This window comes from Delphinapterus leucas, chromosome 12 (genome assembly GCF_059928025.1).
Source record: "Delphinapterus leucas isolate spDelLeu-1000000601 "Yukka" chromosome 12, BTC_Dleu_Yukka2, whole genome shotgun sequence".
NCBI lineage: Eukaryota > Metazoa > Chordata > Mammalia > Artiodactyla > Monodontidae > Delphinapterus > Delphinapterus leucas.
Window position 1 is genome coordinate 71,164,155 of NC_143140.1, and position 19,822 is coordinate 71,183,976.

At 40.5% G+C, this 19,822-nt stretch overlaps 1 protein-coding gene across 3 annotated transcripts in view; it reads left to right on the top strand.

Moving 5' to 3' along the window:
- Positions 1-19,822, top strand: part of ARFGEF3 (ARFGEF family member 3) — a 188,386-nt gene that overhangs the window by 71,939 nt on the left and 96,625 nt on the right. The window contains exons 5-9 of one of the 3 annotated variants that reach the window (XM_089922040.1): positions 513-581; positions 9,530-9,661; positions 12,683-12,805; positions 16,084-16,126; positions 18,264-18,342. In XM_089922040.1, the coding sequence (XP_089778166.1) occupies positions 513-581; positions 9,530-9,661; positions 12,683-12,805; positions 16,084-16,126; positions 18,264-18,342 (446 nt within the window). The remainder of the gene's footprint in view (positions 1-512; positions 582-9,529; positions 9,662-12,682; positions 12,806-16,083; positions 16,127-18,263; positions 18,343-19,822) is intronic. The other 2 variants (XM_022557697.3, XM_022557705.3) reach the window with 2 other exon arrangements.

Below are 19,822 nucleotides of genomic sequence, written 5' to 3' on the forward strand. Positions count from 1 at the left end.
GGTCTAGGAAGAGGTAGAGACAGTATTGCATGGTCAGTCAGGGCATGGAGTCAGATTACTTGGGTTCAGATCTCAGCTCCACAGCTGGTACCTGTGTGACTTTGGCAGCTTATTTAATCATTCGGAGGTGCAGTGTCCTTATCAGTAAGATGAGGACGGTAATAATGACGCTTACTAAAAATATCAGTCTAGGTAATTCACGTACAGGACCTAGCAGTGAGCCTGGCCGTTTGGTTTTCTTTATTACTGGACAGACCTGGAGTTGAAGAAAGCCATCTCTGGCCAGGCTTACAATGCTTCTTCCTTTTACAAGTATTAGTCTCTATTTTATTGGGCAATGTGTGGTCACTAATTAGAGAGCAGTGGGTGGGATGGAAAGAAACATATGAAAAGCAAAGAGCGAAAGAGTCATAAAAAACAGGACTGCACTAATAACATGTGAAGTGGAAATTTATTTCTAAATTTTTACTTCCTTCTCTCTTCCTTCCTCCTCTGCCTCCTGGCTGTTAAAGGTTTTACTCTGCATAACCTACACCCCAACCTTTGACCTGAATGGGAGCGCAGTGCTGAAGATCGCGGAGGTGAGTATCCGTTTTCCCCAGACGCTCAAGTGCTGCTTGTGTGTGCTGTCTGCTCACAGCTGCTTTACCCCGACCTGGGATAAATGCTGGGGTGGAGCCAAGCCGCAGCAGTGGGGTGAGCCCTTCTCTGATCATTATTGTGGGGAATTTCCACTATGGAGTTGATTTGTGGGAAGCAGGCTATGTGGGCCACCATCCTTAGTCGGTGCTCTGCATGCTTTGGTTTGCTTGACTTGAGGCTTTAGCCATGGAAATAACAGTACCGGTTCTCCCGACGCTGCTACACCTAGGTTTTGCACTTACTATTTTTCCTAAGATTGATGGAAGAGAATTTGATTTTTTTTAATGGTTTTTAAGAAACCAAGTGTGAGATTTAGAGGAGACGTTTATTGATTAAATTGCATCCCCGTCTCCTAAACCCTGATGAGTGCATTTTGTAACGATCATTGGAAAGCCTTCTCTTTTCCATCTGTGTTGCAGCCTGGAGTAATATGTGCCTTCAGCACTCCCCACAGTATGTCCAACAGAAAACTTGCTTTCTTGAATGTCCGGCATATGCCTTTGGCTTTTGGGAACAGCATCATTCCAAAGCTGTACTTTACTATGCTTAGAATGAATTACCTGCCACTTCTTGAAAAGAGTACCTTCAGGATTTGTATGTTTTGACAAGACTACACACGTAGACCTCAAGGAGCCAATGATATATTCAGAATTCTGAAATTATAGAGAAAAAGAAAGCCTAACTATCAACAGTCATGGGTATTTTTTTTTTTAACACTAATGATTACTATTTATTGAGTATACCAGGTAGACGCTTAACACTTAGGGCATGTTTTCTTTTTTCCTCTTTTTCCCATCATTATTGAGGTATCACCAACAAATAAAATGTTCGATGTTTCGATATGCATATGCATTGTGAAATAGTCACCACAGTCAAGCTAATTAACATATCCATCATCATGCATAGTTAACATTATCATGAGTAGTATTTATATTGGCTGATACACATGCTTTTATGGTATTATGTGGCATTGAAGAGTGAAAATTGAGAGAAAGTTATTTTTGAGCACATAGAACATTTTTATGTGTCAGTCAAAAGAAAAACAGACAGCTGACCCCTCACTATGACATAAATCAGTTCTCAAATGCGTATGTATGTAGATAGAAAGAACGCTTTTCTTTACCACATTAGTATGTTTCACTCTATATAAGTAAAGAAATAGAATAGCTATCGGTATTTTTAGTTGAATTTTAAGAGGCACTTGTGAGTGATCTTGTCATTTGTAGGTTTGCTTTTTTTTTTTTTATTAACAGTGGTAAGAACACAACATGAGACCTTAACAAACTTTTTTTTTTTTTTTTTTTGCGGTATGCGGGCCTCTCACTGTTGTGGCCTCTCCCGTTGCAGAGCACAGGGTCCGGACGCGCAGGCTCAGCGGCCATGGCTCACGGGCCCAGCCGCTCCGCGGCATGTGGGATCCTCCCGGACCGGGGCACAAACCCACGTCCCCTGCATCGGCAGGTGGACTCTCAACCACTGCGCCACCAGGGAAGCCCCTTAACAATCTTTTTAACTGTACAATTCAGTAGTGTTAACCGTAGTGCAGTGTTGTATAGCAGGTCTGTAGAACTTATTCATCTTGCATAACTGAAACTTTATACCCATTGAATATTAACTCTCCATTTCCCTCCTCCTCCCCACACCGTGCAACCACCATTCTGCTCTCTGTTTCTGTGAGTTTGACAATTTTAGATACCTCATGCCGGTTTGCTTTTAAAGTGACAAATGTAGTTTTGAGCAGAGCAAGAAACAGGATTGGCACGTAAGAGGCTTGTTATTTCTTTGCCATGTGAAGGGACAAGAAGGGAAATGCAGCGTGTCACTGCCCAGCCACTGCCTAGCTCGACCCCTGCCCAGGAGGGGTATGGGGAAGGGGATGGGTTGTTGTAGGACTCTTCAGGACTGGGGAGGCCACCACGGATTCCCAAGCTCCCTTTGAGAGTGTGAGGTCTTTATCATCCTCACAGGGATGAGTTTTTGAATGAGAATCTGAAAGATTCGAGATGTAATTCCCAAACAGCAGATACACACTGCCATGGACCACCCAAGTCAAGGGTGATTTCAGAGGGGATCTGGAAGCCAGAGTAGAGAGTTGGCAGACCTGTCTAGATAGGATGAAACATCAAAACACAGTGGTCTCTACCAGAACCTATAAAGGGAAAAAACCTTTTATTTATTTATTTTTTAAATCTCAGCCCAAGAGTGATATAAAGGCGTTTGAGCTTGGTGGTGACAGTGTGGGCTCTTGAGTTGCACTGGTCGGGTGTAAATCCTGACTTTACCACCTCCCAGCGGTGTTGCCTTAGATACCTCCCTGGGCTTGTGTTTGTTCTCTGTGTAAAAGCAATGCTAACAGCGCCTACCTCGCTATCTCGTGGTATGGTTGTGCTGATTAGACAAGAAAGATAGAATCCATGTAAAAAGCTTTCAGTGCAGGCAGCCGCATAGTAAATGCTGGGTCAAGGTTAGCTGCTGCTCTCCTGGAGCAGCAGATGGATGACGACGTCCAGGCTTCCACTAAATAATGTTGACACGGCCAGGACCCTGAAGGGATGGGTCATCAACTGGGCTTAGGTTCCTGAGACAACAGTAGCAAGCTTACTTCCCCTTCTTGCCCCTCCTGCAGCCTCCTGAGATCCCCTAGTTGGAAGAGTTCCCAGCAGAATGTCAGCATGAAGGTCATAAAGCAGGGGTCAGACCATCATGGAAAAATGCGTTACTTCCAGTGCTAGCTTTGACTTATTGTTCAGGATGGAGGCTTCGGACTGCATTCCTCTGAAGGAAGGACTTGGCAAAGATCTTAAAAATAAACTTTTCATCCTGTATTTGATAGCGGGGACCTTCCCTTGACAGTGTGCAGGCTCCCAGAAGATGTTTTTAGGCCCCGCCTCTCCTGTAGATCCACAAGAAGGTCCTACCACCTCCCTGTCCGTGGTGGAACTTAACAGTTGAGGCTGCAGGTTGCCCCAGCCCTCACTTAGATGCCCCATTCTTTTCTGGTGACTGGAAACATCAGCAGATTCTCCAGCATAGCAGGGGGATGGAGACTGCTTTGTAAGGACCACAATGGTCACCACTTCAAAGTGCTTTTGATAAATGGCAGTGTGCAGAATCACTCCTCTGTGCTAGCCTGGACCTGGCGTGGACACCAGGTTGAAGGGAGTAAGAATCCAACTCTTGCAGCTGGACAGTCCATGGGTAAGGACATCTGCACGCCAGGCTGCTGAGAGAAGCAGAGGACGAGCATGCCGATTCCAGCACCAGGGGCTCACTCTATCCAGTGGCACCGATCAGAAAGCCAGTGAGAAAAACACCCTGGAAAGTGCTCTCCTGCTGAGAATCGTGGATCTTTATCCATCAGGCTTGGCTGCAACTCAGAGCACTTCCACCAGGCATTAGCTAGAGCTCTGGGCTCTCTGTGGCCATTTCCTCTCAGAGTTGATCATTCTGAGGAGGCTTGAGAACATAACATCACTCTTGGTGGCAAGAGATAAGTACATATTACATGGCTAAGACAGTGTTCCATGGCTACCTTTAGTACATATTTAGCTCTCTGCCAGGCACGGTTCTCAGAACTTTCCCTGTATTAGATCATATCATCTGCACAGCAGTACTGCTGTACTAGCCACGCAGCTAGGAAGTGATAGAACCAGGAAGCGAGACTGGTCGGTATGACTGATAGCCACACAGCTAGGAAGTGATAGAACCAGGAAGCGAGACTGGTCGGTATGACTGAACTTTTGGTCTTTATACCCTGTAGCACGTGCTGTCATAGTTTGGTTGTGGAAGGGACACTCACAGGGGCCCTTACACTTGCCCCGTGGAAACCAGTGGTAATTCTCAAAGGGGCTACCCTTCCCCTCATCCAGACCATTCCCAGGCGTGAGCACCCTGCAGACACAGTGTTGAAGTTAAACTAATCTTGCCTTTTATCTTTAAAATAGATCTTTTTCTTAAGAGAATAGTATGCCTCAGTTCACCACCAACAATGATTAAAGGTCAGAATTAGAGACAGGCTTATACAAGTTTGCATAGGTTCCTGTATAAGGCTGACTATTTTCAGTAGTTACTTGATTAAACTTTGACCTCTCTTTACCCTCCTGAAATGAACTCTCTTACATATGGGATACTTACGGTTGCAAAGCATCAGAGGCCCTACTTTTATGTTTGTGGTTCTCTTCAAAGGCTGCATATTCAAATCACCTGGGAAGTATTAGCAAAAATAAGATGCCTAGGGTTGCCCTAGAAATTCTGAGCTTTTTGGTCTTGGAGGGACCTGGGCAAACAAATTTTGTAAAGGCCTCCGGTTGATTCTACTGCAGAAGTCAAGTTGAAAATCACTGCTCTGATAGTTACTGTTCTCTCCAACAAGCTGTGTTGTAAAACCATATTGAAAGGAGCTGTGATGCTCTAAAGCCTCAAGTGTGGTCCACTCGGCAGATGCATGGCAGCACCTGGGAGCTTGTTAGAAATGCAAGTCCTCGGGCTCCAACCCAGACCTCTGAATAAGAAGCTGCCTTGTAATAAGATACCCCGTGGGATGCATAAACGTATTAAAGTTTGAGAAGCGCTGCCACAAGTGAATATTGGTATAATCTCATTAAAATGAGATCTAAAGATAGTGTTTTTCTGGGTTTATAGACCTAAATCCCAGGCAAGGTCTGTCATGCCTCTTTGCCATGGCTAATTGAGCCCCCTTCACGAAGTAGGGATGCCCACACAGCAGCAGAACCCTCTCAATGGTGGCCCCTAATAAGTACAAGATTTTGACTCTTCTAATTTCCCTTGTCTTTCATCATCTTCTCCTGCCAAACCATCTCCATGTTTTCTCCTTCCCATTTGTCATTGCTTGATATATATCAAACATATTTCTTAAAACGCTTTAATGGTTTAAACTGCCACAGAGCTATCCCACTGTTCCTTCTGAGTATGTGTTTCCACCAGTAAGGCCCTGTCAACCTTTAAAATCATAGCTCCTCCCCGAATCCATATTTATGTAATCTGGCATAAGACGAGCATGGAGTAGATCTATTTATATGAAAAGCATAAGAACAATTTATAAATATAAGCTTATGGATCAGTAGTTACAGCTGTTAGATTATTAAGTGCATTATGTATGCATAATTTAAGAAAGGATAGTAGACTTATTGGAAATCATTGTTTACTTCAGATACACGTGATAGGTATAAGTATTTTTCTTACATTGCCTACATTTTATTTTTCCTCAGATTTGCAAAATAGCTTAGAACCTTTTGGGTTTTCACCATAGAAGTTGCTTAAGAAATACTTTTTCATCAACAGGAAGCATTAACTACAAAAGAGTTATACTGCCACAAAAATAATGGTATTCTGTAGACATAGTGAAACCCAATGATTTTGCAGGTTTTTGCATGTTCTCAAGTGCTTTCTACCTGCTAATTTAGCCTTTGAAAAATCTGCATCTCTATTTTTAAAGCAGGACATTTCAGCCTAAAACTACCACTTAGCTCCTGGAAACTTTCTTGGTTGTAGCTGAATTTCTCATAAAAATAAGTCTTTAACTTCAAGAAAAAAAATCTTTTCTCCTATTGTCACTTTTGATATAGCTAGGGAAACAATTTATAAAAAGACCTTAAAGTAAATCATTTAAAACCCCTGTGGAAATGTTGGGAGAGAATCCACACACTCTCTTCTTTCTTACTCCGTCTGCATTGACTGTTACTCAAGAATAGTGTTTACCCTGGAACCTGTTGATCAGGAAACGGGATGTGTGCTTAAGTATGAAAAATGAGTCTGTTTTCCCAAGGTACTGCTGAAACTATAAAAGGATCATTAAGCGCTGAAAATGTAAATAAGAGGGCAGCCTTCATTTGTGTGTCTAACTTTAACTTGCTTAATTAAACTGCAGTAATGACAGTTTTTCAGAATAGGGGCTTCTATGATGCAGGAGGAATAAATATCAACCGAATTTAGAATTGGACAGTTATGAAATATCCAACATGTGTTTTCTGTTTAATTTCATGAATTATCATTACTAAAACTCTGTATGGATACAAAATTCTCTTCATTGGTTGAAAGCTGGACGCTTAGTATTTCTCCTACTATTATGCCCAAGTGAGCAGATGTGTTGAGTGTTCCGAGGATAGTTACCTTAACGTAGGAAAAAGCTGTCGAAGTAAAAATCGCCAAGGCCTTGGGAAGAGGTAGTGCATAACCAGAAGCTCTGTGAAGCTGATTTGAAGATGGTTAATGATACTGTTTCATTGGTAAGATTTGGAGCATATTCTCATGCTTGCTGAAGGCTGCTCTATGGGATTTTTCTAAGTGAGAAAGCCTTGTTTGTAAATGTGTATTTGCTGGTTTGATCTTAGTCATGGGAAACTTCCAGTCTTTGATCCTGTGGCATGTTATCAAGTTCAAGCAGAGTCTCTCTCAAAGACCATTTTTTTTTTCTTTAAGATTTTTACTTTCAGGAACCTCCCTTTTTTACTCCATCCATCCTCCATCCCTCAATTCCAAAACAGTGGTTAATAATGGTAGCTACTGATGGTTGAGTTCCTAGGGCATGTCAATAAGTATTGTATTTTCCACACATTCTCTTTTAATCTTTACCATAACCAAGCTATATAAAGAATCCCAGAGAAAGGGAGGTTAATTTGCTTGCCCAGTGATTTTAGGCCAGGAAAGCCCAAAGGTGGATGGGAGGGAGGGGTCTCCAGGCTGGAGTCTGATTGCACCCACTCCACTTTCCACATGCTTCCTTTGTAAGTAAGCTCCCCCCACTGCCATCTAGACTTATTTTATATTGATTTGTTTATAAATAAAAAACAATATTGAAGAAATATTTTTTTTAGATTTTCAAATCTAGGCTTTTTATATTTCAAATATGTGCTGTTAACCACTATGCTATACTATTGCTTCCTGGCTACCCTCAGTCTTAGAAAATGTTAGTGAAATCTTGCCATATTAATATAGCAACTGACTGATTCTTTGGATTCTTATCCACTTTGGACCTTTACCAAGGCATTTAGTTAGAGAATGGCTGTATGGTGGTTTTACATGTAAAGCAGAAGTGTTGATTCATTTTACTTTTTTTGTGACCGTAGATTCAAGTGACCATCGGGCATATGCCACTTTCTTGGGTGTCTTTACATATTGATACTCAGTTTGTCTTTTCTGAACATTACGTTATCCTCAGAGGATATGGAGTTTAGCAATAGTTCCACTTGTTATGCCAGGGAACTTAAAAAACACTGAAGCTCAAGACCTGCTGCCAAAGATTCTGATGTCACGGTTCTAGTTGTCACTAAAGTATTATTTTAATTGGGCTGACTTCTCTTTAAATATTCAGTGATCCTTTTTTTTTTTACTCTGATGTGGAAGCATTGTTTCTGAGCCATACCTCAAATAAAATATTTTACAATTAAGGAGCAGATAGTCTCCACATATAACCTGGAAAAAGAGTACACAGATGACTTACTTGGTCCATTTATCCTGGAAGCATCTTATTTGTCTTGTTCTCTTTAAGACTGGGAGGGGTAGCCCCACCTCCTGGCAAGAAAACCAACCAAGGAAGCTGGCCCATTAAACCAGCTGAGGCTACTGGATTGAGGAAACCCCATTCTAAGGAGCTTCTCCACTTTTCCTTCCAGAAACTCTTTCTTTCCTTCCTCGTGGGCCAGTCTCTTTGCTGACTCTGGTTTGACTCCTCTAAGGTGTCTGTTCTTTGGCTACTTACTGCCAGATAGGCTTTGAGCGAACTAGTCCTTTGCAAGACATTCTCCACTTTCCTTTAACCTCTGGCTCTTGAAGAACTTAGTTGGAGTTAGAAGACACATTGAGCAATGCAGAGATCCCCTCTACTTCATTTTGGGTTGGTTCACTGGACAGAGGCTAGAGTTTGGTAGACCCTGTGTAGACAAAGCAGAAGGCTCTGCCTGAGTAGGTGCAGGCATTGATGGGTTGAGGGGTCTTAAGCCATTTGAATATGCCAGCTGAAGCCAGGAAGAACATGGAGGAGGAAGAAGGAAGTCCCAATGAGTTTTCCGTAAATGCCTGGGCACTTTAAGAATTTCCTTGTAAGTTGAGATCCAAAAGGAAAACCAGCAAATTTCCCTACCCCAGCATGGGATCAGATTTACTTACACAGGTATTTCTTAGGAATAATAAAACAACTTCAGTTCATTCTGTCTGTGTGTATGTATGTGTGTGTGCCTGTGTGTCTGCATCAACAGGACCCGTTTGATGAGGTGCCTCCTGTCACATACCGTTACTGCTGTTTACCTGGGAACGGCAGAGCCACTGAGCTGTCGTCACGATATAACAGGGTTCAGACTTACAGTGGTCATCAAAATTTCCTTTGGTTCTAATGTGATCAGCAAGCATTCATATAAGAGACATTTCTGCTTTCTTGTAGCTTACTTAATCTCTGATCCTTTCTATTTTTTATCACCATAAATTGTCATCTCCGTAAAAATTTTCCAGTTGGAAACATACTAGCTCTTCCCTTTATAGAACTCATTAGTCAGTACCATGCACTGTTTTAACGAAGCTATGCCACTAACCCCATTCAGATAGGGAAGAGAAGGTAAATGCACAGTTCAACAAAGTGAAGGTCATACGTACTTTGTAAAGCTAAGCAAACTTCTACTGTGGCAGCTTCTTTAAAATTTATTATCACTTTGGTTAACGTATATTGAATCTCTGCTACATTCCACTACGCTGCTTCATATTTAATAATAGTAATTACACCGTGGTTGTAACCTAGTACTGTTATTTATCAGTCTACTGACTCGGTGATACAAAACTTGCTTATGTATGGCTTGCAAACTTGTGTTTTCTTGTTCTTGTTCCTTCCTGCTTTTGGGGTCTGTTCTGCTTCATTAATGATGTATGTTTTTGCCCTCAGTTGTGTCTAGCATGCCATAAAGCTAGATGTCCACAAATGCATGAAATGATCAAAATGTCCCTTACGAAACTCCTCACTGCCCTGTGTCTTCGTGCATTCCCTGGCGATCAGAGGCCTGTGGCTTTTCACAAGGTATTTGACTTGCCCTTTGAGCCTCTGGCAGAGGTGCAGGACTGAGGCTTTTTAAGTGTCAGTTCTGCACCACGAAAGCAAAGGGCATGGGGAGACAGAACTGATACAGGATATATGAAAAGAAGAAACTGATAAGCTCCTTTTCCAGAAACTCAGCCTGACTTTGGACATGGTGTTCCCTGAGCTTCTCTGTGTCAGTGTGCTCATCTTAGCACTGCCCTGAGGTATAGGAAGAAAAACATTCACAAAGTGAAAAATCACTGGTCTTGAATTACAATGGTCAGGTTTATAAGGGGAAACGTAGTTCTGCAAACCTTTCGGATTTACCAATTTATTATTAATATAGCAAGTTAAAGGAACTTTTCTTTAGAAGATGTCAGGATAACTGATAAAGCATTTCTTTCTGAGTACCTAAAGAGAGTGATATTATCAGATACATGATCTTTTTATTTTTTTTCCTGTTTTTTGCGGTACGTGGGCCTCTCACTGTTGTGGCCTCTCCCGTTGCGGAGCACAGGCTCCGGACGCGCAGGCTCAGCAGCCATGGCTCACAGGCCCAGCCGCTCCGCGGCATGTGGGATCTTCCTGGACCGGGGCACGAACCCGCGTCCCCTGCATTGGCAGGCAGACTCTCAACCACTGCGCCACCAGGGAAGCCCCATGATCATTTTTATATTTAAAAGGATACCCTTTTGTCATATTCCATATTTATACTCCCAACTTTAGTAGAATGAGATCCTTAGGTTAATCTTTTTTTTTTAAGCAGACTAAACATGCCTATCTTTTCCCTTAATAAAACGCCTCTTGCAATAAGTCATTTCCAGTGTTGTACGTGTAGTAATAGCACCTAAACATTAAAAATGGTGATAACGTTAAAACTCAAAGAAATGCATTTGTTACTTGTGAAGTTCATCTGTTTGCAGCACTGTTTGTGTTGCTTCAAATCCAGTTCTTCATGGGTGCTTTCTTTCTTGGGTCTAAAGGGACTGATAGAGTTTTTTAAGCAGGATATAGATGGCTCTCAGTATTCAGGAATATCATGTTTATGTTAAGTGTATAGTTCAGCTCTCCAGATAGCTACTCTCATCTTTAGTGCGTCTAAGGCTTAAAATTTCCCCTTAAATTTATAACGTCAGAGCTTAGAGATTTAAAGATCAACAGTTATAAAGATTTCTTGGGAGAGTATAAGATTTAAAGAAAACTGTTAAATCCTAAGGTATAAATAGTATGAGTGTGCCTGGTTACTCTGTGGAGAATTTGATTTCATCAAAGTGAAATACTTCACTCAGATGTATTTTCACAGTTTTTAAACTATTTCATCACATGCAAAAGTAAAAGCCTTTCAAGATTAAAACATGTTTTTTTCTAAGTATGTATAAATTGTACCTTCAGGTACATTATAATCCACGATTGTTTAAGAAAATGAATTTAAAACTGATATACCCTAAATGGTAGTTTGAAAAACAAATATTTTGGAACTTGTTCTTATTTTTTAACGTAAAATGAATTAATCTAAGCCAACTTCCAAATACACCGTTGAGTTTTCAATGCTCGTTTGGAATATTAAGCATTCAATAGGAGATAAATTAAACTGTTAGAAAATATTTACTTTTACCTAGTTAATTTTACCAAGAAGGTTATTATAATGGGGCCCGGCAGAAAGGTCTAGCTTAAGCAGTAGCAGCAACAAAGGTTAACATTTAGTTTCTCTCTTGTTTCAGTTATCAATCATCAAATTAAATTTGCCATTTGGGTGAGAACCCTGCATTTTCCTTGTAGATAGTCTTGGAGTTACTCCTAGAAAAATAATTTAGGTACATTAAATCCCCCTTTTTTTCTTTTTGTGGGACTAAATATGCTTGGAAAATGGAAAGGATAACATATCTTATGCAGAGGAAAAAGTGGGCAAATTTAAAGCATGCATTTATTGTCAATGCCCATTCCTATAGCTTCCAAAGGAATTAGAGGCAATAAAATCTGAAAAGTCATTCCATTTAACATCAACATCATCATCAAATGAGAGATTTTTTTTTTTTCCCCCAAATTGGGACTTCTCCATGCAGCAGCCATCAGGGAGTCTTCTCATGTTCAGCTACACATTCAGACTCACAAGACCCAACTAGACCACAACTGGCGTTATGTTATGTTCACTTAGCAGGATATAGGACAGGAAACAGAAGTAGGTTAACGGCAGGCATTTATCTTTCACAGGAGTCCTTGCTGCAGTCCAGAGGCTAGTTGCTGGCTCTCAAATGTCAGCTTAGGAGCAAAAAGATGAGAGCCACCTTTGTGGGTACAGAGTCACCTTGGCTTAGCCTCCGCAGGTTTCAACTATGTAGGAACCAATAATCTGTAACAACTGCATGAGCTCAGCTGGCAGAGGTCCCAGAGGGTGTGATCAATGACAGCAGTCACCCAGAGAAACTCCTCACCAGGTTTTTATAGTTCATTCACAGTTCTCCGAATTCAGATGCAGCTTAGTAATCGGTGGACATTTCTACCCTAAGCCATGCTGCCTAGTAACACAGCTAACTGTCCCACTTTTATCAGGTTTCCAAAAGAACACAGCTGGAGACTTAATCCAAGGTCAAACTTGTTTATAGAGGAGAAAGGGTTTCATTAACCCTTTCCGCGCACTTCATAACTCAGGAGTTAAATTCTGTTCCTGTTTTGTCATGGAGAGAACTTTTCTTGATTAATTTCTAGCCACCTGAGTTTGTTCTAGGTAGAATTATTTGGCATATCTAAAAATCACTAATTTGCATTCTTCTGTGATACTCAGAATAATAAGCTTCTAAGAGTGATAATCTTTAGGGAAAAATTACTTTTCCTATATGATTAAAAACAAATTCCCAGGGATTTAAAATACATATTTAGTAGTACTCATTGACAACTAGTCTTAAATCAGGCTGACTTTCTATTTAAGAGAGATTTAACATCCTCTCCAATTAATTCCAAAGCATGTTGGTAATGAACTGATATCTACAGATCGTGTATGTTGCTGTCTTATTTCTTTACCAGGTGTGCATTGAAACATACATATGTAGCTGTCACCAGCGTAGTATAAACACTGCTGTGCGGGCAACTCTCAGTCAAATGCTGAGTGACTTGACTTTACAGTTACGACAAAGGCAGGAGAATACGGTGAGCCTCTCCGTACCCACACGTTCATCCCGGTCTTGCCAGTGTCTCTGTGTAACCGCATGCTAAGTGTCCCACGTCCTATATGCTTTCCCCTCCCCCTGCCAGGGCTGCTTCCTACTGAAACGTTAGGAAGGGCTGGCTTGGTTCAGAAGAACATTTATTTATATAAATTAAACTCTTTAAATGTGTCTTTGCCTGTTTCACTCCAAAGCTTGGAGAGTTATTTTTCCTTATGGTTTCGGTCATGTTTTTAGTCATTAATGTAAAATTCACTTTTCTTTTAAAATCATGTTTTAAACATCTCTGATTGAACAATTTTATTTAAAATATTTTGATGTATTAGCAAACAAGTAAATTCAGAATTAAGAAAAATTACTAGCAGTTAATTAATTACATGCTTTGAGGCTTGGTGTATATGTTTCTGTTTATGAAATAAAAGGCTGGGGCAGGAGGTTTCCTTCACCTGCTGGTGCCATCGGAAAAAGCTGAATTTGTCTTCTCTCTGTCATCAAAGCCCACTCGAGCTTTTTGCTCTAAACTTCAGCAGTTTGTCTAAAATGAGCATTTCTGGGAAAAACGTAAATGTGATCAGCTTCTTGTATATGTTATCTCCTGGGAATGTTAATTGAGGAGATGATTCCTCTTCAAATTTGGTGTTTTAAAAAAAAAATGCCTCTAATAATTCAGATTAAACTTCTTTTAAAATCTGCAAGAAGTATTCCGAAATGAACACTTTATGAGTTATTTTTTAGAATAGGAAATCTCAATGGCAATCCAGAATATCTCAGAAATTAATTTTACAGAAATGAAGAGTTCATTTCTAATTTTTAACTTCAATTATTTTATAATTTTTAGAAAATCATGGCGTTGAGTGAAACCTTAGAGATTATCTGGTCAAATTCTTTTATTCCCCAGAAAAACAGCTGGGGAAGATGAAGCCCAGAGAGATGAAATTGAAATCTAAAATTAATGAGCATATCAGTGAAAGAGCCAGAACAAAAGCCCTAGTCTCCTTACTGACTCCCAGTCCAGGTTATTAATATGCAGTCTGGCAGCCAGTGTTTTTTTGTTTTTTGTTTAAATCCACTAATCTGAAAAAACAAATACTGATTTTCTTTTCTGTTTGCTATATCTAAAGCCCAAGTTTTTATTAAAAATGGTTTAAACTTGAGATATTTTTATTATATTAGCTTACTCTTTGTTAAAAACTATTTCATTTATACTAAGGTTTTGCATATGACGGTATAGATACATTAGTTTAAAAGAAATTCAAATCTATAAGCAGAAAGCATTAAGAGAAAAAAGTTTCTTAATGGAAACAAAGCTAAGATGTTGAGAGTCCTGATACTAGTATATTATCATGTTCCATCCTTGCTAAATGGCAACATGATGGGAAATACTATAACACTAATGCTTTAAGATGAAGCATTTAAATGAAACTTTGTAGTTTCAAAGAGATTTCGATTATGATAGTTTATTTCATTATATTTTTAAGTAGGAGAATTTGGGGTTTTAAGTAAAACGACTCAGCTTTTTAGCTTATCTTGCTCTTCTGTAACAATGGTGACAGGTATAGTTGTAGAGGTTTGGATAAAACTACAGGGTTGTCTGCCTCTGTCCTAGGTACTGTGTGGCTAATCAACCTTCTGGTCCCCCTCATCACTGACCATCTGGACTCACCCCATCCGGAGGCAAGATCCCAAACGAGATAGAAAATGAGTGTTTCCTGTTAATTTCCTTTCTATTACTCATTAGATCCCTGGAGATGTTTTTGTGTCCCAGAAAATCATGATTCTCAGGATGCTAATATTTGAAGCACTTAGGATGTTTAGTAGAGAGAGACATAACTTTTGCCACCTAAGAATGGTTATTTTTTAAAAAAAAAGCTATTAAAGGGGAGTGGTCCCTAGGAATGGTGAGGCGCACTCTAAGTAGGATGCATGTTCTCCCATGGGACGCTTAGCATTACTCGCAGAAGACGTGTATAATAGTGCTTAGCATGACCCATCACCGGAAAGACATCATGGGCCATCTCAGAATTAGAAAGACTTAAACAGAGTGGAAAGAAAATACATCTAGAATGCCAAAAGCTTAACGTGAAATGTATCTTCAACTTAATGTCTAGCCCCTCCCAACCCCTACTCCCAGGGCAGATTACTCAGTTTGATTTTGTAGCCTCAGAAACCCTGAGTTATTATCGAGCTTTATTTTTGAATTCTTTCGATGACAAAAGCCATTGTTAAATTGTTACTCATTTTAAAAAGAAAAAAAATGCCACATGTAAATATTTGGGGGGGGGTAGGTGGTAGTGGTTCTCCTATCCATAAAAATGATTCAGATGGATTTCCTCCAGAAAATGTTGTTCTGAACTTAATATTTATCCATGTGCTGAGCTGTAGGCACTAACATAGCATTTCCCAAAACGCTGTAGAAGTTGCTGAGCTTGCAAATTTATGAACACAGAAGAGTAGAAATACATGCCTGTAACAAGTTTAAAAATGATCAGTGCTATGCTATGATTTATATCTGGTAGTTAATTGGCATGGAAATGCCTTCTGTTTATCTCCCAATGCTAAGAGGTGGGGAGACTGAAGGGTTGCCTTCCTGCTCTCAGCTCAGTAGTCACTGAATTATCCCTACCACGGGAAATAATCTTACTACCAGTAAATGTCTTTTCCTTCCTATTCTCCCTTCCCTCCAGGTTCTGTCTCTACCCTGATAGTTCTAGATCTACTAGAGATGGCCTAGAGGGTCAGTCTGGTCAGTCAGAAATTAATACACTCCCCCATCAATTAGGAATCTGGTGCTTCTGACCCGCAGTCATCTTGGACTTGTATGTTGATGTCCAGGAACCTGATTCTTTTTACGATTAAGAATCTGTATTCATTAGGTGCCAGTCAGAGTGCAGTCTGTGACCTTGGGACAAATTGTTTTTTTGTGCAAAGAGAACGCACCTGTTTAGGCAGGTATTGCCTCAGGTCATAGCCCTGCAGCATCCCGGAATGATCAAGTGCACGGTGGGCCTTAAACTTCCAGGGGGTTGTGGACTCTTGAATGAGTTATTTTTGGAACTGATAACTCAGTTCAGACATCACAGCCTTTTCATAAGTACCATGAGTAATGAAATGCTATCAAGAGCCGGAGGGTGCGCCTAGGTAAGTTAGCAGAGCCCAGAGCACTCAGATGACACTTTGTTTCCTAGAACTTTCCGTTGTTTAACAGTCGGGATTTTTCTTGCCTGAATCTCCTAATTGTCCTGTGTGTGTCTCCCTTACTAGATAATTGAAAACCCGGATGTACCGCAGGAATTCAGGAGTCAAGGTATTGGATTTGATTTCTGTGCATTCAGTTTAAAAAGCCGATGTAAAAACACCTACTATGTGCTTGGGGTGGGGATGTAACGCTGAGTGAAAGCTCTCGGGTTAGTTCCCCATTCTCCTTGGAGGCTCTGCTTAGCTTTAGTCAGCTGTTGTTTCCTTCTGTTCCTACACCCTCTGCCAACCATAGTTGTCCCTGCTCCAGCTGTGTCAAGGAAATTAACTCTTTACACACCTTCCTGCTGGAAGCTAGTTTTTGTAGTTACATCACTCTTCATGAAGTCAGGTTCATTATTTCACCTGAAGGGTATTTGTGAAACACCGAGTTTTTGACATGAAAAATGAGTCACCTCACAGGGAAGGACAGACAGCCCAGTTTCAGTAGCAGGTGAAATCAAGGTAAGGAACTTTCCTTCTGACCCACAGGACAGGAAAAAATAAAGGTCCGCGTACAACAGACAAGCACTTTGACTTCTTCAAAATGTTTGATGGTATTGTTTTCTGAAAGAGATATGAAAAATTCAAATTATCTGATTGAAATGCTGAAATATAATTTTTATTTTGAATTTTATTCAGTAATTTTTAAAATGTTGGAAAAGATCTGCTTTTCTTTGATATTTTTGCCAGTTAATAATGGGGAAGGGGGGGGCGGGGTAGAGAGAAGATAAAAAAGACCAGGGAATGAAACAGAAGGAAGTAGCTAAACAGCCACAGTTAGAAAAAGAATAAGTGAAAGAAAAATGACTGCTTTAAGTCATTTTCTAAAGCATCACATTAGCATGTTGTTTTAGTCACATCCTCCTGCATTCTTGGGCTGCAGCATCCTTTCACCTTTTGAAGCTCTCAGTGGTATACTCCAAGATTTTCCACCAGTCTCTTCCTCTTTTGGCTCTTGCAGTTGCCATAATGTCTTCCTTTAACGTAGGATGATTTTATAAACTAAAAAAAGAGGTCAAAGTCCTCTTGGTTAAGGATGCATCTTTAAAATCTATATCAGTAAAAAAATTGATGGACTCATTTGAAATTTACCTAAAATTGAGTTTCAAGACTACTTGGGGGTTTTATTTATTTTAAACAATCTTTTATCATTGTACTTTATCATTTCTCAATTTGTTCCTGCATTTAAAATATTAAATTCTGAGGATCAGCCATTTATCATTCCCTTGCCCTCCTCCAATTTTATTTTTATTTTCCTTCTTACACTCTTGCCATTTTTTCTGCATCTTCTCTGACCTCATGGCCATTCATTCATTCATTCATTCTATACATCCATCAAACACTTGGGCACATTTGTATAGCTCTCCACAGGTTTTTATTTAAAAAAAAAAAAAGCAAATGCTTCCACTGGTTACTTCACTTGGCCTAACAGAGCTGGGACTTCATTATTATTTATCGCATCTTGCCGAAGGCTAAACTGAAGCTTACCCAAGCTCACACAGTCAGCAAACTGTGGACCAGTACTTGAACAGATTCCAAATTTCAGCCTTTTTCCAATACACTTCGGTGCTTCTGTGGGAGTTTTGTTGCTAGATTGTGGACACAAACATGTTTGAAAGGAAAATTTTTTCTGACCGTGGCTGTTGCTCCTTTAACAGTGAAGGCCACGTACCCTGAGGATGCTGGACAAATAGCTAAAATAGGTGAAGATGGTGACTAACTTATTTTGCCTCCTTTCCCTAGTTTCCTAGTATGAAAAGCCCATCTTTCTTCCAGGCCACCATATTTTCTCTCTCTGGGATACAGCTCAAGTCTGCTCAGGAGACCCAGAAATTGAAGAGGTCAGAATAAGGGATACATGTGTAGCCTGCTGGCCTAAATATTGATAAAATTGTTATCGATTGTGTTGTTCCTTAAATTAACCAGATCTTTTTTGTTAAGTGCGAGTGAATTTTACTTAAAATGAATAGTCTGTTATTTCCTTCCTGGACTGTCTTGAGTGTTTTACTTTGGAAAGGACTGATGGGATAATCAGTCCTTTAATTCTTTTCTGTGACCCTTTTGGTGACCTGAGGAAGGCTCAGCATCTGAAAATCATCTTTCCAGTCCTGAAAGTATCAAAAGCAGAAGATGGGAAGGACTGTTGAGGAAGCCTGTAGTGCCCCCTGCCGATGTCTAATGCCTGTCACCTCCTCTGTTTGAAGGGTCAACAGTAGAGTCCCTCTGTGATGACCTTGTCTCTGTGCTCACTGTTCTGTGTGAGAAGCTCCAAGCTGCCATCAAGTAAGTGCCTTCAACACTGGTGCTCTGATTCGTTAACCGACTATTTCTGAAGTAACTTTTGCCTGCAGCATCACTTAAAGTTGCAGAGCATAGGGACAGTGGTTCCCACCACCCCGTTGGTGTTCACTGAGCAGTTCACTGTCTTTCCTGAGACATGTGTTCAGTGATCTTGGGCAAGCCCACATGACCAAATACAATTACTGAAGGATGTAATTTTCTGATGAGAAAAAGGGAAAACAATACCTTGCAGAAGAGCTAATCCCTTGAGCATGGAGGTGAGTGGAAAAAATGTTGGCTAAGAGCTAGTTGATATGAGGGCTAGTCCTAACCTGGCATGTCCCAGGACTGTGGCTCCAGATGAGCCTTCTCATCCAGCTATTGCACCTTCCTCCTCTGCTAAATGGCCAGGTTGGGCTGTGTGATCTTTTCTATTTCTTCTAACATCTCCTGAACCTGTGAGCTCACACACCTATCTTTAAAAAGAATGTGTTATTCTGATTTTTATCTACTTTTCATTTATTTGCATGGCAGTTTAATCAGTGATATTAGTTCATTTGTGACATCCACTGCTCCAACTCTCCATGCAGTAAGTTGATAACTTCTGCATCTGTAGTAAAGACAAATCATAAAAAGGCCAGACTTTGCCAAGGTGAGTTGAAAGTCTCTACCAGCTACATATTATAATTAACTGCAACATTCTACAACATGGTAGGATTCTGAAGTGCCCTTTGAGTTGGGAAAGACACATTAAACTATTGTTACTGGTAACTAGAGTAATTGATAATTCAGAAAACTTTTGCTTATAGAATTTTATAGGTGGTAATGAGCTACGAGAAACTGTCCAGTTGCAGACATGAACGAGCTCTCTCACTTTGCTGGAAACACAGCAGAAATTTGTTTTTGTTGTTTTTGTTTCTTCATAAACTCAGGATTATTTTTAAGCTAGGCTTAAAACTACTCTTTCAAAGTTGTTGCCGAATAGTCTCTACTTCAATTTATCTATCATTCCTCCAGGTCACCTGCATATTTTAACCAGATTAAGCTCAATTTATATCAGGCACTAAAAAAATGAAGAGATTTATTTAATACATAGGTAGTACAAACCAAAACGAAATAGCGCTTAACTTCTTCCACCCCCCACCCTCAAGTTTCTCCCACCCCAGGACCCTAGGCAGGCTGCAGGTATGGGCATTATTTTTCCCTCGGGGGGAATGTACATGGAATGTACCTGGCTGCTCCCGTGCCCCACTCAGGTCCCCTCTTCCTGACCATGGAGAGTTGGAGCAGTAGGGCTGGGATTCAGATGAGCATCCTGACCTGTAGGCTCTAACCCTAGCCACGGTGACCCCATCTATAGGGACCCCGTGCTGCCTGATTTCTTTGCGACAGTCCCAGGCTGTGCCCGTTGTGTATGATTACAATCACCCTCCTTTACTCTCAACAGTGTCCAGGCTGGGATAGGTTATATATCCACTCTACC